Source organism: Echeneis naucrates, chromosome 8 (assembly GCF_900963305.1).
Source record: "Echeneis naucrates chromosome 8, fEcheNa1.1, whole genome shotgun sequence".
Lineage (NCBI taxonomy): Eukaryota > Metazoa > Chordata > Actinopteri > Carangiformes > Echeneidae > Echeneis > Echeneis naucrates.
The window spans coordinates 7,804,440-7,831,504 of record NC_042518.1 but is presented as its reverse complement, the minus strand read 5'-3'; the positions used below and the strand labels follow the sequence as shown (position 1 = coordinate 7,831,504).

The 27,065-nt window shown below is 39.0% G+C and overlaps 1 protein-coding gene across 7 annotated transcripts; it reads left to right on the top strand.

The window, feature by feature from the left end:
• Positions 1-1,104: 1,104 nt before the first annotated feature.
• Positions 1,105-26,890, top strand: sun1b (Sad1 and UNC84 domain containing 1b). 7 transcript variants are annotated; one of them, XM_029507577.1, is made up of 23 exons: positions 4,290-4,556; positions 7,022-7,119; positions 15,173-15,364; positions 15,502-15,749; positions 15,995-16,255; positions 16,408-16,542; positions 16,953-17,081; positions 17,831-17,914; positions 18,693-18,803; positions 18,978-19,097; positions 19,247-19,340; positions 20,146-20,204; positions 20,807-21,003; positions 21,191-21,466; positions 21,568-21,660; positions 22,304-22,395; positions 22,549-22,693; positions 22,832-23,146; positions 23,340-23,424; positions 24,054-24,169; positions 24,256-24,423; positions 24,529-24,621; positions 24,710-26,890. In XM_029507577.1, the coding sequence occupies exons 2-23, from the start codon at positions 7,037-7,039 to the stop codon at positions 24,824-24,826; spliced, it is 3,213 nt and encodes a 1,070-aa protein (XP_029363437.1). In that variant the 5' UTR covers positions 4,290-4,556; positions 7,022-7,036; the 3' UTR covers positions 24,827-26,890. The 7 variants fall into 7 exon arrangements, with proteins under 7 accessions (XP_029363440.1, XP_029363437.1, XP_029363439.1 ...); XM_029507579.1 differs by lacking the exon at positions 4,290-4,556 and adding an exon at positions 4,564-6,460; XM_029507576.1 differs by lacking the exon at positions 4,290-4,556 and adding an exon at positions 4,564-6,586.
• The last annotated feature ends 175 nt before the right edge of the window (positions 26,891-27,065 follow it).

The following is a 27,065-nucleotide window of genomic DNA, read 5'->3' as shown; positions in this document are numbered from 1 at the left end:
TTCTCAATCTCTGGAGGTCAGTATACAAATGTTGTTATTTACTTTCTTGGAGAAAATACAAAGCCACTTTTGAAAAAAGTAACACATAACACAACACAAGTGTCATTTAATCTTTTTGTGAACAGTTGCTCCTTGCCTTAATGTAAGCTGAATGATTATCCAACATACCTTGCGCTACTATTAGACAAGACTCACAATAGACATCTGTTTAAAAAGAAAGCATTCAAAAGGCTTGAGTCACAAAGTTAAACAGGATACAAGATAACAATTAATAATATCATAAACACTTTTAGCATGATTGTAAAATTTCAATTACTTACTGTGATCTTTGTCTTCTGGCTTCACTGGAAGTAGGTATAACATATACATTGCAAAAATGACAAAGATTTTCATAGTTAGTGGCTTTTGAACAAAGAGTTACATTGTGAACTAACAGCACTGAAAAAATTGTCAGAATGAGTTGCCTGTTAAATTGTCTTTCCTTTCACATGTAGTCATGTGATCTCATACACAATGGGATCACATCAGAATCATTCCACAAATGACACGTGTCCAGTTTTTCAGGTTTTCTTCGACTGTCTAAAAATACATCTGAGTTGCAGAGATTGAGTTGTTGGTCGTTGAAAAGGAGTCCCAAATTACTGTTAAACACTAAGTTTTGACACAGGCATTAAGAAGCACATGCAGACTTAAGAGGTGCAGAATCTTTATTGTGTGGAGAAAAAAACGAAGTACAAGGATGATATTTTTGTAACATGTAAATCATAGGAAAATTGTTAAAATCTAAATTAAAATTGAGTTGCAAGAAATGGTCAGGTTTTCTCCATTCAGACAGGTTTTATCTATTCAAGCACAGTTGAAACAGCAGCCCACGTCCCCATGCTCTATTTCCGTTTTTCCTTCTTCCTCAGGGAAGAAGGAACTTGCACAACCTGACATCCACTAAACATCCAATAAAATGCTTTTTCTTTGGCGGCCACCAGGCGGCACTGTTCAACATAAAAAGAAAATGACGTGCAATGGGCCTTGTCTCCTTATTTGGTCATTTTTACCATATAAGGACTGACGCACGTGACGTAGGGGTCACAACGGAAAATATGACCGTGTGCGGGAAAGGCGAGCGTTGGAACTAGGTCCTGTTTCTTTTAGGGAAGTTTAACTGTCCGCCAGCTTTCAGCCAGCAGGGATATAACTACTTCTGAGAGAACAGCAGCTTCCCTCTCCAATAACCTCCGGACGGAGTCACCATGTGAGTCGACTGAACGTGTGTATTGATGACCGAGTCAATAAACTGCACGTGTGCTGTCATGGAAGGCTGCAACTTTCTCAGCTTCTCTCATCTAATTTGTCTGTGTTGCCGTGCTTTCTTTCTTTCTTTCTTTCCTTCCTTCTTTCCGAAGCAGGTTTTGTATTTTCCTACTTTTGGTTCCGAAGGGCATTTGGGTGTTATCTGCAGAGGTTTTACTGATAACAAGTACGCACATAAAGGAGGGGCAGAGACCGAGAGACTAATTACAGCTTTTGTTTTCCCTGACTTGTGCAAGAGCGAGAAGCTAGGTAGGCTAATTCCTCCTTTTTTTTTTTTTTTTTTTTAAATGGTGTTTTTATTGATCATTTGAACGGACCATTTGCATTAACTCTGAACGTGGACGGTGGACATTTGAGCTTGCACCTCCTCTCTGTTGTGGTTATTTTACTGAATTTCCTGTCAGAGAGAGGGAGAGCATCCATGAGATGCCGTCAGACCTGCTCGAACACTTCTATCTGTCTATCTATCTATCTATCTGTCTATCTATCTGTCTAGCTATCTATCTATCTATTTGTTTATTTGTACAATAATAAGACAAAAAGCAAAGAGTAAAGAAATAAGAAGTGTACGAGAAGTACAAGCTAGCAGGAACAAACCCTAAGGGCTTCTACAAGACCGACCTATATTATGCAAAAATTAACAAGATTAAAAACAAGTAACTCATCAACTTTGCTTACTTAAAACATTTACTTGCACAAGTGTTAACGGTGGGTAAAACCGCCTTGCATATATTTACAGCGTTGGTCACTCTCTTGCATGTGCGAAACGTTTTTCTGAATGTCCTCGGGTGTTCAAGACAAATGACTTGCGCAATATTTGAATGTACTGATTGGGAAAGACTGGACTGGGATCTTATCTAGACAGACAAATTGTGAAGACTCCTGTTGCTTAGCCTTTGGCAGAAAGATGACCCTCCCTCTGTCGTTGACATCCAAAGGTCGCAGCAGGATTTGATCCAGCAGATGGCGCATCAGCCAATACCTCACGGATCATTAGTTTATACAATTCAGGTTCATGTGTGTGATGGAAAAAATGCCCCCTTGAGCTGCAGAAATATCTGTATCACTTGCAAAGCAGTGCCCATGGTGCTGGCAAGATTAAGATCTGAGGCATCAGGTTTTATGCCACCTTGCTGTACCCATGTATACAAAGTAATACATTATCTTAAAAAAAAAAAACAAAAAACAAAAAAAAAACTAAGCAAATGTTTTGCCAGTGGTGGGATAAATATTTAGATATTCAAATAGAGTTCCAAGATCACAGTTGTTTATAAGTGATCTGAATAAACATTGATTCCCACCCCTAACCAACATGCACCTCAAGTATCAAAAGTATGCTCTCTTAAAAAAAAAAAAGTTCTTTCACAGTTGGGCGTTGAAGTGTTTGAAAAATCTTGAAAGCTCATATTTTGATCTTACACATGAAGTATTATAGTTTTTAAACAGATTATTATTTTGCAAGATGGGGAAAAAAAGTTTTTAGCAGGACAAGCAACACCTTTGATCATTCTTATCCCACTCCAAACTAATCCGTTACTACTTGATCCTCTCTCTCAGTTTAGCATTTCAACCATTGCTATTTCTGAGAAATGAAATGGTCCTGCCTGGAAGTGAAACTCCTCCTTTTTCTCTCTTGGTTTTTTCCCATGGAAACTTTGTAACAATATTATACTTGTTTTTGTGACATTCAAAAAAAATGGTCTATGAGAAGAGTCTCACAATATCGTGTGTTCAATGTGATAAAGATTGTCAAGCATGGAGACTGGATTAGGTTATTGCTAGTGAGTTAATCTGACTGCAGAATTCATGAACAGGTATATGCCAGCAGCTCTCTGTTAATATTTTCAGTTCCTTTTATCTTTTGGCTAAATATGAATTGATATTTTTAGGAAGGGGAAAAAGACTTTGCAAAGAAACTTTAATACTTGAGCTGGATGAAATACTGAACAAAATGTGTTGCTCTTGTCAGTTTATGTTTTTGTGTGCTGAAAATGTGTGTTAATATATGATAAAGGCTTTTGAACAATTCAGTGACTTTCACATTCAGGCATACTCAGTGTCCTAATCAGTGTTGCATAGTATAGCACCCATATTACTGGTCAACACTTTCAACACCAACCTTATTGAGTAATAAGCAGTACAGCACTTGATGTTCACTTCAATAATGCATATTGGTGAGTTCATACATCCTTTTGTCGTCTCTCACCATGAATGCTTGTTATTCTTTCAGAGCTCACTTAAGTTTCTTACATTATCACCCTTTTAAAATATTTGTAATAATAATGTTGCATATGATAACCTTTTTTTGTTATCGCCTTATTATTTCTCAGGGCAAATTTAATTAACTTTTTTTTTGTTGTTGTTGCTGAGATTAGGGGTTTGAAGGACTGAGATGGAGTTTAGTGTTTATAGACATTTACACAAGGTTTAATAGAAGATAATTCAACAGACAATAAGTAAAAAAAAAAACAAAAACCAAGATATTCAACAAAATATGAAACATCTGTTACTTTTCTTTAGGGTTCTGGTCAAATATTTCTGCAAGCCTTAGTTGCTTTAGTTAAATTTGGGTGCCTAAATTGCTGACCTCTGTGTCATGTGATGCTAACTCTGAGCAGGAGTAAAACTCACAATCTACTAACAGACATGTATTTGTCAAACAATGCTTTAGTGGGGCAAGAAAATGCGTTTTCAAGTTTTCACAGGTAGAAGAAATAATTTGGTGAGCTATTCTCACATGCCACAATCCTCCTACTAATAATATTCATGCAGTCGTAGGTCTGTTCCTCGGTCCCTTTGCTGGCAGATGTGATGCGGGGACCTTCAGTATCGGTTCATTGTCAACTTCAACAATAGTGTGGCTGCTCTCAGTGCATGCTGTCGCAGTGTTGCCTCCGTCCTCCAATAGATTTAAAGTGTGCGCCCTGGCCGACAATGGAGGCCTGGGAGTGGGAGGATCGGCTCGGCAGCGATCCTTTGGCTTTGTTACGCCGGGAAGCCATTTTGGAAATTTGCTTGTTGTGCGCCAGCATAACACTGATCGACCACTTGCAAAGTTTGCAGTCTCTCCAGTAGAAAAATAGCGCTTCGGATCGGCGGGTCGTCAGCATCGACAGTAACCTTCAGGTTTCCGTGCGTCTGGATGCTGGCGGAAGTTTGCGCGTCTTCCGTAACTACAATGTGTGGATGTTTTTCCTTTGGATTACCCTCCTGAATAATAACAACATACATGGACTCTAACCGCGCGGGCAAGTGGGCATATTACTATAAACAGCAGCTTTTAGGTTAAAGGAAGGACAGTTTAATGTTAAAAAACGTGCCATTCGCTTTTCCTTGGATTTATTTCCAGCTAGCCGAGCTCCTTCGTCCGCAGCTGTTTTGACAGCGGTGGCAAATTCAGGCCTTGTTTTCATTTGGTGATTCTTACAGACATCGTAAAACGTTTATATGTGTTGCCTTTCATTTGTAGATGCAGACTGAGTGTTTAGCCTGTTACTGTTGAATGCACCTGTTATTAAAAATGCCAGTAGCCAGCCGCTGAACAAGCCTGTAAGTCTGTGACTGTGACGGCAGTGACTAAATACATGGCGTCTAAATTTAGCTCCGGGCAGTGTGACAGTGTGAAGGCTTATATATCGTCTGGCCGGACACTATGTGCAGTTATTATTAAACTAAACGTTGTGTTTCAAACTGCACCTGTCTGAGAAGCTGTTGACAAAAGGTGGACTATTGGTTTCAGGGCTGAGTTGCTTTACCTGTTAGTCGCAGGTAGTTTGGCAAAGGAGCCAGCAGAGACCTGCTGTGTGATCTGTAGGAGAGGAAAAGCTCCAGTGTGTAGCATGTTTGGACTGTAGGTGTGTTTTTGTGTGTGTTTGTGGAGATGTGTTCATGCTGTCTCCTGATTAATGAGCTCAAACTGACTAAAAATATTCAGTCCCATGCAGGACACAGATAGGTCTGTATTGGGGATATGTGGGCAAACTGCAGTTAAATTTGGCTGATCTGTAAAATCGCTCCCCTGTTCTCTGCCTCCATCCTGCAGCAGTTCTGTCTCAGCTGATTCGCAGTAGGAGGCTGCTTTTTAATTTTGGAGTGCCCACATTGGACAATTACATCATAATTCACTGCAGCAGTTGACAAGTCAGAAGAAACCCTAATCCTGGCTGAATTAATGCAATGCTCGTGGCTTTTGGATAATTGTTTATGCTTATCCTTCTTTTTGGCTTGATGTGGATTTCTCTCAAAAGGCCTTTTATTTTGTCAGGCCACAGCTGCAAATAAGAAATCGTTTTTAATCTATTTTTGCCTGATTAAATAAAGGTTGAATTGCAATAAAATGTGACAATTTTTTTTCTTAGAGAGTTCTGTTGTGGATTTCACAGAAAGCTATCTGTTTTTGTACTGTGCTGCATTCTCTCTGAGTTGAATAGCTTAGTGAAGTTGAGGCAGGGTTTGTTTTTGTTTTTGTTTTCCCTCATGATACTCTATGTTGATATGGTGGCATAATATGCAGCACTGTCTTCTGCATGCCAAAACCAGATTCTTATTGTTTTATAGAGCAAGGCTCAAACCTTCATATGAAATGACTATAATTGTTGCAGGTTGATTTATACTTCTTATTGACTTTTGGCTACATTGCCTGCAAAATATACACCAGTCCCCAGTTAACGACATAGTTTCAATGTTATGTAAAGTTTGTGGCGATATTGAACCGTGGAACATTATGGAGTGGTGTTATTCAATTTACTGTCACTAATGTAAAAAGACCAAACAATAGAAATGGTCACAAAATATAATTCAAAAGTAACACAAACCAGAATATCAAAGTAAGACATGAGGTTGAGTCAGCACTTCAGTAAAAGTTTCAACAAAAACATAACATTATAACCTCCATGAGGGTATATGACTGTATTAAAATTTAGTTTTGTGTGCTTGATAAACTGAGCGCAGTATGGTAACCTAGTGTTTTCAGAGCCAGGTTTCCCGCCCATTGCCTAAAACTCAGCCCCACCCCTTGCTGTTTTACTTGGTTTCATAATACAGCCTTGTCTGTGTGTGAGGCTTATCCAAGCGTCACTGTAGGAGTAGCTGTTCCTGTGAGGAGTCAGCTTAACACAAGAGCAAGAGGAACGTCACTATCTGTCCTGTTCCTGTAAGCCATTGCTGTCAGTTGCCGCCTGTTTTCCAGCCAGGGGAGAAGAGACGAGTCATTCATTGCAGATTCACAGGCATCTGTAGCCTCCGTCAACTACCAGGCAGAGCAAACATGCAGGAAGAGGTTGGCCAGCTCTTGTCCATAGTAGCATTGTTGTGTTCCTGGGGAAAAGGAATGTCCAACAGCTCTTGTTGGGGCCTGCTGGGCTGGACTTTCTGACATGGTCTTACGACATGGCAGTAATTTGGTGTTTGTGTTGTCTTGGATAGCCGCCCAGTGAATAGCACTAGAATTGATTTGAAAAGAGACAGATAATTTGACAGTGCTGTATTTCATTTATTGTGTAGATCCGGTTCTGAATCTGGTTTTAAAATACACTTACAGTGGCAGAATTTGAGCTCATTACCAGGACTAATTTGTCCGCAAGAGACGGGCTGAACAAGGCAGTGCATGCATTGCTGTGAGTGTGTATGGAAGTATGTTTGTGCTTTTTATCCCCCCTCCACCAAGTCTGCTTTGGCTTAAAGAGTGCTATTCCTTGCATCCTGACTCTTGCAGTCTAAACAAAGAAGAATGACCATGGATTTTTCACAACTGCACACGTATACGCCACCACAGTGTGCTCCAGAGAACACCGGCTATACCTACTCTCTCAGGTGAGACCTTAGAACTGTGATGACGCATTCAACAGTCAAGGCTGTGGTAATTCAGCTACAACTTGTCTGTCATTTGTGAGTCAGCTCAGGCACTTCAAAGCAACAACAATGAATGAAATGTGAAAGTTTCTCTTGTCTTGTTTAAGTTGTCAGTACTCCATCATATTACACTTTCAGAATGACATGGGTAATAGTATTAAGACTACAAAGTTATTCCAAACGTTGTTTTTACATTCACAATGTCAGTGCAGGTTTTCCGTCTCCTGCAGTGACTTGACTATATTCTGTTTCTCTCGGCTGAGTCAGAGCTGCAATTATATTGATTAGTTCTACACTTAAATTGGCAAGCATTTACAAATACTGTTAAAGTGATTTATTTATTATTTTTTTTTAACTTCAATAGCTATCTTTTTTTAAACTTGTAGATGCTTTAAAAAGCAAAAAAAAAAACAAAACCAAACAAACCAACCTGTGGTTTTGATGAGTCAGCCTCATGATTTGCATTGAGTTAGTGTGTTTGTACCCTTGGAGGGAAATTGGGAAGGCTTTTGCAGGGTAAAATAGAGCATGTACCCTTGATTTCTTTATACATTTTTGTACAACATTATGTAATTGAGCTGCCTTAGTTCACTAATGCTTGTTGCAGCCTTCAAGAATTTAAAGTTATCACAATCAGTGTAAGATTTATAGTGACTATAATTTCTGTATTACGGTTGTCTCCCCTTTGAGCTACTCATCTATGATCCTTATGCTCCTCGTCATCACAACTCATTCTGTAGGTGTGGCCGAGTTTTCACAAGCAAGGCTTGTGCATGGGGAGGAATGTTGTTGTCTCCAGTACTGTCACTGTTGATGGCTCTCAGAGAAAGGCATTTGGGTGTGTAGGTCACGACATTAAATAACACCTTGCCCTGTGCTTTACTTTCAGCGGAATGAAGAGTTAATGATTAGCATTTAAGCAGAATCATGAGAGTGAAAGTATGGAATTGGTTTGTGGAAAAAAGTCATGTTTGAACAAAGACTCATCAGGTTAACAGCTGCTTCAGAAAAGCAGACCGTTTTGAGGAAGACAGTTTGCAGCCAGTGTTTTGTTTTCCCCGTTTTCCCATCTATCTGAGTTCAGACATATCAGCATAGCAGCTAATATAATTGAGGCTGCATGCTGTTTTTATTGTGATTGGCAAAAAATAATAATAAAAAAAAAAAAAACACAGGAAAGTCCATTCCAGCTATGTGACAGCCAGTCTTGGTCTCCGGTCTTATGAGTCTGACTAGATTTAGACAAAGTGAGATCAAAGCACAAAAGCTTGTTGGACACCCAGCTAGAATGATTCAGGTAGACTGAGAGACTGGAACAAGCTAATTGGGTTCCTTTGAATGCAGTCAGCTGAGAAGCTATTAATGAACTTCACAGTCACAACCATGGCCCTGATCCCAGGATTAGACTAATATGTTCCTGACTAGCTAGTTGAGAGATCTGTGGTAAATCTGTGAATTACCAGTTCTAATGCAAAACAAAAAATAAAATAGATAATAATAATAATAATAATAATTATTATTATTATTATTATTATTATTATTATTATTATTATTACTTGACTGAAAGCACTTGTGTGTCTTTGTCTTACTTTATATTTAAAGTAAATTGCATAGTTATCTTTGCACCATGTTCAAAGCTCAGAAATAGCAACCTCACAGAGTCTGACAGCTGATTGTGTTGAGACATTAGATGGTGCCTGCATACTGGATATGTGTATGGCCAGCAGTGGGTTCAAGTGAGAATACAGAGAAGAGGGAGTCAGGTGACATAAACCGTTGGCCCATCTGTTGTCAAAACTCAAAGAGCAGCGACAAGTTTTGTGGAGCTGAATGGTCGAAGAGAAAGGAGGAGGGGAAGAGCAGCCACTCGTGCTATTTCTATTCACACACGGAGCTCTTTGGAGCCTCCCACACTCCAGATTTAGGTTTACAACCCAGACCCCCAACCCAGTGTGAATATAATCAATAGTGTAAATAGATCCTGGGAAATGCTTTTAGGTCTGACTTATAACCCACTACATTTTACATTAATGAAAATGGTGGTTCCTGCACACACACACGCACTTTGCCCTGACAGTTGTGAGCTTGGATTTGATTCAGTTTGATTCCAATAAGAGAGGCTGTGAGGTTTTTTGTTCTTCTTTTAGCTTCTTCTTTTTTCTTTTAGCAGGCAGATATCTTTTCACCCAGGTGAAAATATGAGCTGAAACAGATGGAAATACTCTTTAAAATATATTTATGACCTCATAATTTCTCATTTCATTCTTTTAGTCATTTACAGACAAAAGCTCTCTCATATAGTTTCAAATCACAAAAAGTGTCCAGAATTTAGAAAATCTACAGTGTAGTGCATTGATCAAGATTTGAGATTTACATCCCAAAATAGTACAGTAAGTTCACCCATGTTCACATATAGTAGATGAGTATGTGTTTGTGCTCTTTATGGACTCACACAGATCCTGCATATTTTACGATAGAGGAAGTGGGTCATTGTACCTCTGGTTGGAGTGGATTTTCCCCTCTAGTTATTGATGAACTGTGATAGTGGTGAGCAACAGCAGTGATCAAGTTACTCTGTGTGGTTGACTGAGCAGCAGCAGTTTTACATAACTGAAAAGGAAGAAAACAAAAAAATTTACCTCCTTACCCTGCCATTGGTAAGGATGTTTTCCATGAGTGATACAATATTATCATATAAATGATATATAGTTTGTACTTTTAGGAATTACACCTTTACATGAAACTCACTGTTTGCAAGACCAGGTTCAGTGATGTGGCCAAAGCAGGCTGGAGCTGAGCGCACGTTGTGCCAGCTGGACAGCTGTTGTTCACGCTGCTGTCACTGTTGTTGTGACATCTGGCTGGGTGTGTTGCAGCACACACACCACTGGTCAAATGCCAAGCAAATAACAGCTGGCTTTTGGAGGGTTGTCCATAGTTATTCCATGTGAGGGCTAAAATCATAATGCAGGTCTTACTGTAACTGTTCTTCACAAGCTGCATGTCTGCATGTACTTGATTTAAAATATTGTTTAAAATTAGAAAAAAGAAAAACACAAAAAGTATTTTCTGCACAAGACACATGCTGGGTTATTGTAAATATTAAAGTGTTTCTGTATTTCCCAGCCTTGTGTTCTTTTGTGTTACAATGGAGGTGGTGTAAACATGTTCAGCCTCTTCCACTGATCACAGCTTTCTCCAAGTCCTATTTAGATTGGTTTCCATAACAACCACAGTAACATAAAACAGCACACTATAGTGCCATAGAATGGGCATCATAGATAGATGAAGTGGGGCATCAGGAAAGTGGGAGGCAAAATTAGGGTGGGCTGGAATGATCGTAATCAGTGTTAAATCCTGCCCACCCAGAGATTTTTGGATGGAAATTCGATGGCTCTCTGCTTGGTCCCAAGCTCTCGGTTCCTGGCCTCTGATAAGTATAGGCCTCAGCATCTCTAGGGAAAGAAGACTTTCTCTACTCTGTTGCGGTTGGAGGAAACAGGAAGGCAGTTTGTGGTACATTTATGCTCTGATCTGGTATTTTCCCCAGAGATTTCCAGAATTGAAGGAAAACACTGAGCACATTATGACTTCAATAAACACAGTGCTCCTCATTTTCTGATGTACACTATGCAAAACAGGCAGTAGGTGGGTGGATGGCAGTTCCCTGTAGTGACAGCTAACTAAACTGTGAGTGTAGTTCTCACTGGGAGTGTTATTACCTGAGTTACTTCTTCCTTGTCATGGAAGAACTTGTTTTCACTGGCTCTCTTGTAAATTCCAAGAAAATTATCATAGTCGGGTTTTGCTCAGTTCTGTTGGCGGCCCCTGTGAACCCCATGTTGAAAAAGATTCTTAGTTGTATTCAGGCTATGATATCATGTGAAGCCACTAAAGAGCAGAGGCTGAATTGATAGTTCATCAACCCTACAGGCATATACTTTGTCGATGATTGACATTTATTGTTGTTACATTTACACCTGGATGAATGCCTGAGGTCCAATTCCTGTACCTGGAAACTGTCTTCAGGATCTTATTCCATTCTACCTTTTTTTTTTTTTTTTCATAGTCTGACCTAGACCATATTTGGCATAAATAAGATGGGCCTCCATACCCGTTTGTAATGCTAACCTGATTTTATTATTTATTGTTGATTCATATTTTTTATTAATGATGAATTAGTTTATAAAATTACGAAAAAAATTAATTTTCAATGGCTAATTTAAAACAGCTTTACCATCTGTTATTAAAGCTTTGATTTTCAGATCAATGAGAGCAAACAAAGTTAATATAATTAAGTTAACTAAATGTTTTCCAGCTTTTAATGTTGATGTTGAAGGGTGTTGTATCTAGTATTATCCTCTGAATCCTGCCATTCTTGAAGCTAATCCTCTACTTGCTCATTGTATGTTGCTCTGGATTATAACATGAAATACCAAAAAGCTAAATGTAAGGCACATTTAGAGTTCTGTGATCTGATACTTAATGTAGTTGTGCGTTGCAAGAAAGCCGGCTGTGCCCACTGAGTGTGGGAAGACTTATCAAAGCTTTAGAGTTATATAAGAGGAGCTTCCAGGAAGCTGAATATCAGGATGGAAGAGTGTTCTTTTGCTGTACTCTCCCCTCACTTCTGAAAGACTAGCTCCATCTTTATTTATATCATTGATGTGGGCCGTGGGAGCCACCTGGAAATATGGTGCGCAATATCAATATAGATGTGCAGAGCTACTGAAAAGAGTTGGCCAAATAATTAATCATTCTCTACTGCTCCTGAAACAGACTGCACAGAAATCTGCACTGTCAATGTTTTTATAACTTCCTGCAGGCAACAGCTGAGTTTAGAGGTATTGTAGCTTCAGATTGTCCTGAGATACGTCCATCATAAATGTGGTAACTTTTTCAGAAAATTTGGTACAAATGCTCATTTGATAGTGTCAGCATGAACTGCTTCTGTTTTTGTTGTTTAAATTCAAGGTCATTAACCTCACAAAGCACATTTTGGTCTCTCCTGAGATGCATATATCAAAAAGCACAGGAACCAATTTTTTATTTTTTTTTTTTATTTTTTTTCAACAGTCAAGTCCACTAGGACATCAGGGAGCAATAACTCACAAATTCATGGGCTAGTTATGACCCAATTTATCTCCAGTGTAAAATAATTATGCATTTAACATTTCATATCCAAAGGTCTAAGGTCCTCATTAATGTAACATCATAATGGCCTATTCAAAAAAAAAAAAAAAAGCGGTGTTCAGATCAAGGTTTATGTTATTCTACCTGAGTTCTCAGTCAAAGTCGAAAGTTATGTTAATGTGTGTGTCTGCCTGTAGGATACACAAGAGTGTGTGTGTGTTTAACCCTTATATGCGCCTTGCCTTGCCCTGAATGGAGCCTCAACATCCATGCACTCTGTGCATGGGATGCATTATATTATGAATATTATATGCTGGCGTGAATGTAAACTGGGAGCAATCCTCACGAACTCCAGTTACTCTGCCGTGTTCCCTGAAACTGTTTTGTAGTACTGTCAGTAGTACCCTCATTGGATAGTTTCAATTTCTCTCTTTACATTCACTTTACTTGAAAATGTCAATCCTTTCTCAGTATGTTGAAGAGATCTGCTTTATGATCAAAGTAGATATTAATTTCATTCAGTTCATTTGCCTCATTGTAGTGGATCTGATCTGTGGATCTTCAGTGGAGACAGCATTGCCACAGCTATTGACCAATATTTGAATAAGATGAACAGCGTTATTTAATGGAAAATGTTGTCTTTTTCACCACTCTGTTGAGAATATGTCCTGTGGCGTCCACGTGTTCTCTATGGCATCAAGCTACTGTGACTTTGATTCACCTCTGCTCTTAAAAGGCCTCTGGTTCTGGTGATGACTGACTGTGGTGTTCTCTGGCTACTTTTTGCGTATTGATATGATTTGTCTCCAATTCGATGCAGATTTATTTGTTACGGTAGATCGTAGTAGTAGAATACTCCTTGGCAAGTGAATGGTAAACAAATTAATTGAAGTTTAATTAAAGCAGAATGAGTTACTTTGCTCCACCAGTAGTGTTATTTAGTTATAGCTATTTACTGGTTCCTTAAATTATTTACTTGGGTAGTATAAAGATTTCTGTTAACAGTCCATGTTGGCATTTGGACTGCATGAGGTTTTGTATGTATGCAGCAGGGGAGAAACAAAGCCTTGAGGAAGTGAGACAACAACAAACAGTGCAGCAATTTATCAGATTAATGTGCTAGTAGTTCTCAGTAGAATAGTTATCATTGACATTTATTAAGCATTGTTTTTTTTTTTCCCATTAACTATTGTTTGGTTTTGATGGTCCCATAATTGTTCTGTTATTTATTGAGCTTTTTTTGGGGTCCCAGTTCATCAAAAAAAAGAAAGATGAATCCATAATGATAAACATTAGCTGGTGGGGGTTTTCCAGTACAAAATGGTGATCCTTGACACTCCAATGTATTAGGTTGCGTTTGGAGGTACAGACATCAGTGAAGGGTTGTGATAAACAGTTAAGTTGATGATGGTGTATTCATTTGAAATAAATAGACATAGTGTTGTGTTTATTGCTGAACAACGAGCATCTAACATGACTGGACATGAAAAGATGGGCTCTAGTGCTACAATCTGGTACTTTAACATCCACACTCCTTGATGAGCAGCAGAGGCTGAGACTGCTCCCAAGGGGACGCTGAGGGAAAGGTGCTGCTCTGTCCATTTGTTTGGATAAGAGCCATTTGGAGCAGGAGGTGGTGTGGGAATGAAAGCACATAATTGGCTCTCAGATGGAGTGTGTAATCCTTGGGGTTTAGAGCAACATGCACAATACATATGACAAACTAGACTGAGCAGTAGCTGCAGTATGTGCGTGCATGAGTGACCCGATAAATTCATGCTGAGCAGCCGCTGATGAGTAATCTGTATGTGTGCCCTCAACTGAACAGTTCTTGTTTAAACAGGGGCATCTCCTCCTTTCCAAGTGCCTAACAGCAAGTTTATTTTCTGTCCTCCAGTGACAGCTAAGCTTGCCCCTCCCCTTCATCCACCCTGCCCTGCATGTGAGTTACTCAGCTTTGCGTAGTTGGGCAACATGCTGATATGCATGCACAGCCTGCAGAAAAAAAGAGCTTTTGTCAGGCTTTTTCACTTCAATTTGCTATATTATTAGTGGTCACACAGCACAAATATTGTTGACTGTAAGTAAACAAAACTCATTATGAAACTAAGAGATCAAAAAGTTGTACCCACTTTACCAGAGTAGAGCAGGAGATAGTCATTATAATTTTTTAGCACAATCTGTCACGATTATGGAAATAGTTTCTCTAAAGGCTCAATTGAATTTCAGAGTTGCAGTTGCAGTTGGCGTTGGCGCCTGTTTGTCAGGCTGGTCTGCTCTGCCTGGTGGGTGTGGCCCTATGAGTCACCACTGCTCAAAGCATGGCAAGTCAAAATTTACAACATTCTGGGTCTGGTTTCACTTACTGTTGGCTTTGGCTCACTCGGTGAGTGGAATAGATATTTTTTTCAGGCTTGCATTCTTTGCTGTGTTTACTTGACTAATTTCCCAAATGGATTTTAGACTCAGTGCACTTTTTATTTTTTTATTTTTTATTTTTTTGTTATTAATTAAATAATTTTTTGTTCTTTATTGTTTTCTCCCATCCTTGGGAATGACTCATTTCCTGTCAGGCTTACTGCCAGTTCACGCTTGTATTTTGTTTTTGTTAGTCAAGGCCTCTCTGAAGATGAATTACTGAAGATGCCACACATCTTAACAAGTACAGGATATCCCTGTTCAGTATAGCTTTGAGGTTGAAAGTCAGTTGAGTCCGGTTTGTTGTCTCCAAGTGCATTTAAGTGCAGCAGATATAAAAAAAGTTTCCCACCCTGTGAAGAACTGTTTTAGAATAACTTCTATCAACACATTTTTTCTTTATTTTTCTCTCTCCCCCATGTTCAACCTCTCCTGCTCCACTCCATCCTCTATTTCTATCTAGCTCCAGCTACTCCACAGCAGCATTAGAGTTTGAGAAGGAGCACCAGATTGCTCCTGTATACGAATCACCCAGGATGTCACGGCGGAGTCTGCGTCTGCAGACAAGTGCCAGTCAGTATGGTAGTGAGAGCCTCGGTGATTACTCCCAGAACTACAGCAACAGCAGCAGCTACACCACCAGGCGAGAGACACGGTGAGATAAGTGATGTGTTGTAACACCCCTCTTACCAGAGGTGACCAGCATACTACATCATTGAATGCCAATCTGCCTCTGTCTCTCAACCAACATTGTCTCTATTTCACAGTATTTCATTTTATTTGCTTTCTCAGGTCACTGCGGAGCAGAAAACAGCCATCTAGCTCACTGTCTTTATCCCTGAGCCAAGTTGCTACACCGAGGAAAACCCTCTCATTCTCAGCTGTTAGTACCCCAATCAACAACAGCGGCAGCTATCAGGAAAGCAACACTGTGTCTGATGCCTCCCTGCACAGCTCCATTCTGGACCAATCACAGCTGAGACAACGCACCATCGCCACCACCACCACCACCACATCTGTGTCTCTGGATGGACGCTGGGGTCAGTTGATTAATTAGGAAAAAAATACATCTGATGGTTTTCTTTGTTTATTTGCTTTTATCCTGTTAGTGAATTAGTTATTCTGTTGTTGAATAAACCTAAAGGGTCCCCTGCATTTCAGAGGGAAGGTGTGACTTTTTTCCCCCTTTAATTCTGCTTAAGTTGCCTATTTAATTTACTTTTTAGCAGCAGTAAAAGCTGTGCTTTTCTATTGAATTTATCTGTATATATGGTGTTCTCTTCAGGGAAGAGTGCCCACACTGACCACAGTTCATCAAATGTCAACGGTGACACCAGTGTGTCAAAGACCCACACCTCAGTCGCCAATGGCTACATCTGTAAAGACTGCTCTTTACACTCTCAGGAGATGGACACACTTATTACAAGGTCTTCATCAACAACGTCGTCATCATCTCAGTCTGCAGATGCTTCCAGTGGTGCAATTTCCTCCTCATCTCCTTTCACAAGTATATACTCCAGAGATAGGAGTCGGAGACACAAGACGGGTAAGAAGCTGTTGAAATAGACTGAAAAGTGATATTTGGATTACAAATATGCACATTGTCCTTCTCAGTGCTAAAATAAAGGGAACATCAGTTGAAGACCAGTTTGTCCAGCTGTGAAAATGAGAATATAATTGGTAGTGGTCTCTCTCCAGGTGTCCTGGTGTCTATGTCTAACACGTGTATGCGCTACAGCAAACAAGCCTTGGCCCCCATAGTGTCGTTAATCACCCTGCTCTACCACAATGTGATCTGGCTGGTTTCAAGGGCCAAAAGCCCCCCAGGAAAAGGTATAAAATGAGGTGTTTTCTTTTTCATAATTTTCAATTCCTTTCATTCTTTCTTCTTCTGAGTCCAATTAAAATTAGATTCCCAGTGATTTTTATTTATTTATTTGATTTTTGTTTTTTTGTTGTTTTTTTTTTGTGGGGGGGGGGATTTTAGACACCTTGATTTTTACAGCCAATCGAAAAATGTCAAGAAGTCCAAAATGCGTGTGGTTGGCACCATTTCTAACCTTATTACATTTCCTCTTATCAGGCTTTCCATGGCTTCTTGTTACTTCTCTCTCTGGGTCTCTTCAGGAGATTTCATCCACTTCACTTCCCACTCATCACCCATTTTTATTCATACTTCTTTGTGCCCTGGCTCAAGTGTGAATTTTAACTAATGGTGTGTGTATGGACGACTCTGTTACCAGGTTTTCTCACTTCAATGTCGGATTCGATGAGACAAGCAGTATCCTCCAGTTTGTCCCAACTGTGGCTGTTAAAGCAGACCACTCTCCACAGGATGATGGGCTACAGGGCTAATGGCTATGAAGGAGAAGGTACCAGCCGATACTACAAAGAGCAAAGTTCAACGGTCACAACTTCTGACCTCCTCTGCTGCCCTTCTATTAATTACCTTTCTTGTTACCATTTCTCTGGGCCAGGGTCTTGTTGCTTTGTTTAAGTAGACAGGATAAATAATTAGAATTTCTTTTAAAGAGGGACTCACTGTGAAGAATTATCTCCCTGTTCCATCCAGGTTTCACTTTCACAAAAAGCTTTCTATTTTTGAAAGAGGAAGTGTACCAGAGATGAAATTAAAAGTTTGAAACTTAACACCACCCAAAACACTGTTTCTTGAATTTATTAAAAAAATGTCAGCTGCTAAGTTGGCTCTGTAGATGTTGATACAGTTGTAAAGTTGTAAAAAGGATATTGGCATTGACATGACAAATCAAGCCAGCCTGGGACTCCTCCAATGCCGTGTTCAGTCGGTAAAACCAAATTCCAGTTTTGGCTTAGATGAACATCACAGCAGGTTTCTCAAGTACATCATTTTGAGTTGTCTCTTCACAGCGGTAGAATAACTTGGATGTGTCTCACTGCAACTCTTTGTTATTGTTTCAAGCTGTTGTGTATATATCCTGTCTACTGTATTCATACTCTTCTTTCATTTTCTTCACAAAGACACAGACCTCCTCTGATGTCAGTGGTGACATGAGCAGTTACTTTCCTTCATCCACTACTCATCATTTTCACACATAAAATATTTTTGTAATGTAAAAAATGTATTGTCTGTATGTTGCAGCTCATTCAAGTTTCTGTGGAAGTATGAATGTGAAGGATCTGGTGACTGAAGATGCATCACATCTTAAACTCAATGGTTCCCTGTGTAAGCACACACTTCCTCTCTCTCCCTCTCACACTTTCTCAATCATGATTGACAGAGTTAATGTGTGACCCAAGTGAGGACCAGCAAGCAGAGGTTGTGTTAATTAGTTTATCCAGTCAGTCATATATTGGCTGCCATGACCTGCAAATTATATTCTTCCATTTTAATTCACCAAACCTATTTCAAGGGGACCAGTGTAGCACAGAAAGTTAAAATATGTGGCTATCATTTCAAACCCAAAGTTGTTTTAGTCTTATGTTTTATTTTTTGTGGTAGTAGTTTTAGTAGTTATAAAATCAATATGAACTGATATACCATTCCCTAAATTAAGACCAAACAACTAATAAGTAAAATAAAGCAAAATACCACTCACAGTGCAGCTCCACTCACCTGACAATAGAGTTCAGTTTTCCCCTCTGAACAAAGCTGGAGTGTTGTATTTAGGAACTGAACAATCAAAGTTCTGGGGGGGGGGGGGACCGCTGTTGGTGTTGGTGTTGGTGGTGGAGATGAGTTTTTCATCAAGCTTTGCATGGTGTGCCATGACACATTTTGCAGAATGGTGCAATGTGTATGCAAGTGACCCCACGCATGTTTCTTTGTTGTTTCCATTCTATTGTTGTATCAGTTTGTCATTTCAGTTAACTCCACTTTGATTATTTGCAGAACTATGACTTAATTTCTTTTAATATATTTTGTGTATTTATTTGTTCACACATCCATTTTTATATTTTGTGTTTTCTACTTGCGTGCCATCCATTATTTTTGGCACACGCAGGTGATGACTGTAAAGGGAAGCAGTATTCTGAGACACACACCATCCTCCTCACACAGTCTTCCAGGGCTCAACGCCTAGCTGGGGCACTGTGGAGCGTCCTAGCTTATGCAGGTTAACTACCTCTTCTCTAAATGATGCTGACAGTCTGACAATATACTCTTGAAAAAAAAAAAAAAATAGGGTCTGTACTGCGCCCCCCTTTTTTTTTTTTTTTTTGGTAGGAATAAACCATTTATGCTTCAACTAATCAATTAAACATCTTCCCCCCCTCTTTTTGTTTTCCAGGTTACTGCCTCCTACGGCCAGGTTACTGTGTGGTACGAGCAGGTAAAGCTGTAGGATCGGGGGCTGGGACATTGGCCCAAAAACTGCTCTCTGTGTTCTGGCTGCTCCTTGCAGCCCCAGGTTGGTGGCACTTTTTTTTTTTTTTTTTTTTTTTTTTTTTTCCCCCCTGCAAGTTTTTAGAAGAATCATTTTTCTCCTTTCTTGGGCAGCATGGCCTGATATATCTTTTTATATATATATATTTATTTATTTATTTTTTATCTTCCCAGTGAAGGCAGGCAGGGGAATTCTGTGGTTTCTTGCAACAGGATGGTACCGGCTGGTGTCGCTCATGTGTCTCCTGAATGTCTTCTTTCTGACACGGTAAACATTCCCCCTCTGATATTTGGTACACCTTAGGGTGTTGCATTGCACAGAACAGAACCATATATTGTTAAAAGATCTGAAAAATGACAAAACCACATAGCATTATCTTGGGAATACGCAGTTTCCCTCATGTAGTGCTTTAAAAGCCAGTTCTAGCTGGGGAAAAAAGAAACAGTGCATAGAACTGGTTAGCATTAAATAACAGCCAATTATAGCAACTGAAATCAGTGAACATTGGCCTTAGATTCATAATGTGGCAAAAAACACGATTATTAATTCATCTTAAAGTTGCTCTTTAACTGTTGGATATGTAATTGTTGTTCTATATCTATATATATATATATATATATATATATATATATATATATATATCATGACTTTCGTAAAGTGATATTATGTTGTTTTTACATTTTATATCTGCTGCCTCTAAAAGTAAATGAAAGTTAAAATGATCAAAATGGATGATTTTTGAATCTTTGGTCAAATTCAAATACTGCTTTAACAAAAATGTTTCCATTGAGTTGGCTGTTCGACAGTTGGAATACCTGGTAGTTTTGTACTGGTAAAATGTAACCAGTAATACATTTCTTCAATATTGGCATGGAAGTTGGAAAAATTGTTGTTTTTTTTTTTTGTTTTTTTTTAACAGAAACTCTTACAGGATGTTTATGGTGCATAGTAACCATCTACAGTTTGTTAGAGTGCGATCAGTCACTTCTACAGAGGGACCATACATAAATGTATACCTTTACAGATTCATCATACAGGGATGATTTTTGAACATTGTGCCTCTGTATTTTAGATGTTTTCCCAAATTCTGGAAGCTCCTGCTGCTCCTTTTGCCTCTTTTGCTCCTCCTCGGTGAGTTTATAATAACTTAATAGTACTTCTACAAAAATCTTTACTGAGGCATGAATGTTATAATCAGCACACTTCCCATGAGTATGCTGGAAATCCAGAACCAGATTCAGGTCAGCCTTTCTGGGCTTCTAGAGAGTTACTCCATTTAATGATTCAGCCATGCTCACACATTTATACATTCATTTATACTAAATTTATACCCAGACACATGTGTTAATTTTAGTATGCACTTTTGCAATTTTTTTTAATTTAGCGCTACTCTATACACATGATGTTGAGACGTAGGTCATTTCTCAGTCGTTCTTTCTTGAGTTCTTAGTTCTTCTGTTTAATGACCCCCCCTCTGCATTCAAATTTAACCCCAAGACAAAATTATACGGCTCCAGCAGTGTACACAACACATGGATGTGTTATTTTATGCACATTTAGCCACAACTCCACATATTTGATACGTGTTCTTCACTAGAATTTAAATTCCCAAATTTATGAAGTTTTTACAGTTTTTTTTTTTATTTTTTTTTTTTTTTTTGCGTTATACATTTTCTGTGATTGACCAACTAACTGTGAAGTTTAACCTTGAATATTTTATCTTCAATATACAGCTCTCTGGTTGTGGGGTCCGTCCACTGCTGCCCTGATTGCCTACCTTCCGACCATTAACCTAACTGAGTGGCATCCTGCATCTCCCTTTACCCTTCTGTCTAACTTGCAGCCAGCTTCTGCTCCAGTTCCTGCCTCTGTACCAACACAAGAGACTCCACTGGAGCAGACCCCAGCTACCCCAGTCTCACAGGCACCAGTAAGATAAATGACAAAAAAGAAACAGTAAAATAAATCAGTGAGTTAATTTAAGTGTTTTGTAAATGATTTTCTGTTGACAAATTTCTTACTTGGAGCAATAAATACTACAGTATTTTTGTCAAAACAAAATTGCATGATTTCCACCGTCGTCCTCTGTGTAACTCTTTGATTGTGTTCCTCCTCAGCCTCTCCCTCCATCAATGGCAGTCTCCACTGTGGACTTGGAGCGTCTTGAGCGAGTAGAGCACCAGCTTGCCCTCCTTTGGGAACGAGTTCAACAGGGTGATCAAAAGCTGGAGCGGCGTCATGGGGATGTTTTGGGTCTCTACAGCACTCTAAGGGAGCAGCTACATACTCAGACTGACAGGGAGAGCCTGGAACTGTGGGTGTCTTCCCTGTTGGAACAGAAGCTGGGTGTCCTGCGAGGAGAGCTGGAGCAAGAGAATACAGAAAGGGCACATGTAAGAGAATAAGACTTTTAACTGTTATTTATAAAAGATTTAAGAACTCTTAACATGCAAATCTTTTTTTTTTTTCCCCTCTTTATCCCTGCTTCATGCAGACTGCAGAGGAGCAGAGACAGCAGCAAGAGAGTCAGGCAGCACGACTGGCTGATTTAGAATTGCTGCTCAATACTCTGGCAGCTAAGACTGAGGTACATATAGCAGTTTTGCTTTGTTTTTTGTTTTGTTTGTTTGTTTCAGGCTTTTTTTTTTCCTGAAAAAACATACCAAATTTGAAAATGTGGCGAAAGGATTTTACAATAATAAATTATTTTAGAAGGCTAATAATGCACTGATTCACATTACATACAAATATAAATGTATTAATGTTATATGGCATGATTTTACAATAAGTTTTTTTTCAAGTGCCAAATGAATTGTAAATTCAAAGGACAAGTAAGGATATGAAACACAAAAGCAACAAGAAATCAATAAAAATGTACAAAATGAAGCAGAGGGCAAATTGTAAACATTAACTAACTGGTAACTGATGAAAATCTGTTAGTTTGAGATGACAGGATACTTACCACAGCAACAGAAAAATACCAAAATATCCTGAGAAGCTCAGACAGGTGAGGAGAGGTCAGATTATAACAGATCTGTTTTTGTCTTTAACAAAGAAGCAGCTGTCCTTAAAGAAATGCCTATTTATTTTTGATTTATTGTTTAATGATGGCAGACCAAAACAGCTTTTCCCTCTGGAGACAGTAGAGCCTTAATCCTGTTCATGAATTAGAGGGGTTTTTTGTGAATGTATTTTTGGTGTGTAAAGATTATCCATGATCTTTGTTGTAGGAGGTACAGCAGAAGCAGCAGCACTATGAGCAGGCAAAGGAAGACAAGGAGAAAGAGGTTGTTGTTTCAGCGCCAGACACAGCTCCTGTCAGGTACAAAAAAATAGAGAAATGATCAAACCATCAAATATGGACTTTTTTATTTTTATTTATTTATTTATTTTTTTTGGTTTGTGACATTATGTAGAACACTTAACGTTCTTCAAGATTCTGGCAGCTCACCTGGAGATTATGTCTTTCATTCAGTGTGGGTGTAAAGCAGGAGGACCATGACGCTTTGTTGGAAGAAGTGAAAAGACTTGAGGGGTTGCTTGCTAAAGTTAGACAGGATCTGCAGGGTGTTGTTGCATGCAAGGGCAAGTGTGAGCAGCTGGACACACTGCAGGAGACAGTAAGTGGCACTAACAATGAATTTTATATTGACTATTAATGTGGTCTTAATGCAGATCTTACCTGTGAATCTGCAAAAGAATTCTAGACATCCTGTTTCCATTTAATTTCATTAGGTTTGTGTTTATCTCTTTTCTAGATAACAACACAGGTGTCCTCTCAGGTGCGTAAGGAGTTGCAGGTTCTCTTCTTTGGCAGTGGTGGGTCAGGAGAGGAGCAGAAGGAGCTGCCTGAGTCTCTGATCTACTGGCTGTCCCAGCGCTATGTCAGCACACCTGACCTGCAGACATCACTAGCTGAACTAGAACTGCGCATCCTGAGAAACGTGTCCCTGCAACTGGAGCTTAACCGAGCCCAGACCCTGGGTGAGGCTGAGTCCCAAGCCCAGACCCTCATTAAGACAGTAACTGGGACTGTGCAGCACACTGCATCTGCTGAGGGATTGACAGAAGAGGTAATGATGATACTTCCTATTCTCTGCATCATTACTTCTGTTTTCCATTTCAGTAACATTATCTTAGTTCAGTTGTTTAAAACTGTTTGATTTTTATTTTGTTCTTCATGTTTTTTTTGTTTTTTTTTTGCCTCAATCATTAACTTTGTGGTGTTGTTTTTTTGTTTTGTTTTTTTTTCCCCCCATACCCCAGCAAGTGAAACTGATTGTCCAGAATGCTTTGAGGCTCTACTCCCAGGACAGAACGGGCCTGGTGGACTACGCGCTGGAGTCTGGTGGTAAGGATGACGTCTCACATTGCTTTCAGGGCCTTTGGCTCCTGGGCCTTGATAATAGTCAGTGGATCGAAGTTATTAGTACAATAGCAGTTCCATAACTCAGTGGAGTGCTATAATGTATGTCTCTTCAATAATAAGAATGCATGCATTAGCCAGGCTCTAGGATAACATGGCATTAATGATAATGGCTCAGAATCCATCATCTAGTTGGTCACTGAGCAGTGTGTTGGCCTACATGGAGAGTTACTTCACGGTAAGTTTGGGGATTGATAATGCAGTAGTTGAACATTACACACCATCAATTTATGGTTCTGTTGGACAGTATATAAAACTGGTTGGAGCTCTCGACTACAATCTTAAACATGAAGAAAGAATTCTTTTGGGAGTTGTAATAAAGTGTTTAACAGATAACTGTAGCTTTTCCCTTATCTCTGCTTGCGGCTAGTTGCTCAACACTTTTATTAACTGCTATTCCAGTAGCATCACAGCAGCAGACTATGGCATGGTGATTTTGACAGGGAAAAAGAATGTGTTGAATGAAACATGTTACCACTGGAGACCATAAACATTTCACAATGTGAACATTTCAGCATTATTACAGTTTCCTTTTTTCCTCTGTACATGTGCAGGTGGCAGTATCCTTAGTACTCGCTGTTCTGAGACATATGAAACCAAGACAGCCCTCATGAGTCTGTTTGGCCTACCACTGTGGTATTTCTCTCAGTCTCCACGTGTTGTTATCCAGGTGAGCCTCACTATGTGCTATCCAAACTGATATATATTTTTTTTGCTGCCATTAAATAACGCATTTTGGCATTTTTCTCGTCACAGCCTGATGTATACCCAGGTAACTGCTGGGCATTCAAAGGCTCTCAGGGCTATCTGGTTATCCGTCTGTCCCTGAGGATTCTGCCTACATCCTTCTGCGTGGAGCACATCCCCAAAGCCTTATCCCCAACTGGAAATATCACCAGTGCCCCTCGCAACTTTACTGTTTTTGTAAGAAACTATGGCTCATGAACATTACAGCTGGACAATCTCTAATCCAAAGTCAGTAACAAAGATTTATTTGCTGTCTTCACTAAATATATGTTTTATATTCAGGGTCTAGATGATGAGTACCAAGAAGAAGGGAAACTACTGGGACAGTACATATACCAGGAAGATGGGGAATCACTGCAAACTTTCCCAGTTTCAGTAATTATGGACACTTCTAAACTACCAGAGGTAATGATCAATTAAATGTCTGTGACTGTGTGCTGAATTTTATGCTCTTTAATTTCAGGAGCAGAATGATAAGGCTTTCCAGATCATTGAGGTACGGGTGCTGTCTAACTGGGGTCACCCAGAGTACACCTGTCTGTACCGCTTCAGAGTCCACGGAGAACCTCGGCCCCAGTGAACGACTACTACCCTACAGCTCATATGACATATCACCCTAACTGTACATAGCTCTTGCCAACACTTTAAATATGGAGGGGACTTGGTGATATTTTGTGGATGTTTTTGTATAAAAGCCATGAAGACACAGAAGGTTTGGATTGTTAACGGAATGTGCCCAGACTGAATCATGAACCTGTTTTGTAAAATGGAAAGAATCACAAGAAAGTTTGTATGTGTTGTTGACTGTTGATGTCGCAGAGGAAGAATAGAACCATGGGAGAAGCTAAAAGTACCAGTCCCCTTTTTGTAAAAGGCCTCTTGCACTGAATTAGCCCACAAGGGCACTAGCCTCCACTGAGCGGACAAATCCATCCTTCTCTTGGCATGTCCCACTTCTCCTGGGAGGTGGATGCTTGAAATGGGGGATTACAGATTCATCTTCACCATTTCATCACATACTGTATCTCATTCAGATTTTTTTTCCCAGCATCTGGTTTCATTTTTATTTTCCTGGCCTGGACGAGTCTACATTACTGTTTCAGGATCAAAGCAACAGCACCTTTATCTGTGACATTGGCTGGGCTTTGCAGTGACCTTAAGTGAGCTGTGTGGACCACCTGCTGGGCTGGAAAAAAGACTCAGTGGGTTCATACTGGATCTATGAGGTTCACAACATTCAAGTCTTGGCATCATCTACATAACCACCTACTACATAGCCATAACATTTAATTTCTGAAACTAAACATGCTGCCTATGGACAGGCGCTGAATGTTTTCTCAATTGGAGACTTGATGCAAGTCGTCCTTTAACTACACAACACTATATAACCACTGACCTGCACTCTTTGTGTTGAGAGTATTAGGAAGCGCTTTATTGTGTACATTAGACAAAATGTGTATGGTTATGTATTGACACCAGGATTAACACGAGCATGTAACTATTTCAGAGCCAGACTGTTAAACTTTTACGTACATCATGGATTAACATGAAAGTTGAGTCCTGGGTTTCAAAATACAAATCAATGTTGAAAAACTAAACTCCTGTAGACAAAAGTGTGACTTTTCCATTTCTATTGGGAGGCTGTCCCTATAGCTCAGTTATTAACGTCCTCCTGTGGGCTCCCTCTATTCTGATACTTTGAAGGAATGTAATCTGTATATTTTATTGTTCATAGCTGGTCGTTTATATCTGCTTTTATCAATGTTGCTTTTAAAAAAAAAATCATCCCATTATCATAATTGTTGTGTTATTGCCACTATTTCTACAGATATTCATTGTATTGTTTGCTTTTTTGTTTTAGAGGGGAGGTTGTGTTGTCAGGATGCACTGTAACAATTTGTTAGAGAAATGTTTGTCACAGGGTTTTGTTTTGGGTTGTTTTTTTTTTTTTTTTCTTCCCATCATTTTCTCAGTGTGTCATCACCAATTTTAGTTGCAAATATGGGGAAGTCTAACATGATATGTATAAAAGAAAAAATGTTTTCATCACAATCTTATTTATTGATAAGTCAATTAGATTTTGCAAGATACAAGTTGCTGCAATGTATATTTTGTGAAAAGCTGTTCAGTGCATTTTGGAAACATCTTTGGATTTGTTTTTTTTTTTTTTTTTGTTTTGTTTTTTTTAGATAAATGGCTATTTTTGTTCGGTCACAAGATGACTTAACTGCTTTGGAATATATTCCAATAAAGACTTTAATTTTGAAGAAACTCTTTGTAATATAATATTGGCGACAGAACAATATTACTATGCATTTTTTATCAAAATCTTTATCTTTTGCTTCAGTATTTTTTTTATGGAGATTATTATTTTTGTTCCTGTCTGTCTGTGTCTGATGTGGCAGATCCTACATTCAAAGCCAACAATAGCAGACCTAGTTAATGTTTATTTCTTTTTTCATTTGAACAATTAAAAGCAAAAATTGTAAATTAGGAAAATATTTGTATGTTAATTACCAGAAAGAGAAAAGAAAATTGTAAAGTGAGGGGGGAAAAAAATTGGTTGAAACGCTGAATTAATCCTTAATTTATCCCTGCAGCATGCTCTTATGGTGCTTCTGATCCTTAAAAATTAAATATGTTGATTTATATTTCCAGATTTCTGAGATCATTATGCAAGTCTAAAAATATTACTCACTAGGAAACAAAACAGCAGTGCCATCTTTTAGTCATTTCATCCAAAACCATACTTGATAGTATTAAATATTAACTGCCTTAGTTGGAAGTTTGTGTTGATGTAAAAGTACATATTTGTGCCT

Coding starts and splice junctions, on each gene's coding strand:
- sun1b (XM_029507576.1), top strand. Junction 22,396..22,548: donor CCAGACACAGCTCCTGTCAG/GTACAAAAAAAT, acceptor TCTTTCATTCAG/TGTGGGTGTAAAGCAGGAGG. Junction 23,425..24,053: donor CTACGCGCTGGAGTCTGGTG/GTAAGGATGACG, acceptor GTACATGTGCAG/GTGGCAGTATCCTTAGTACT.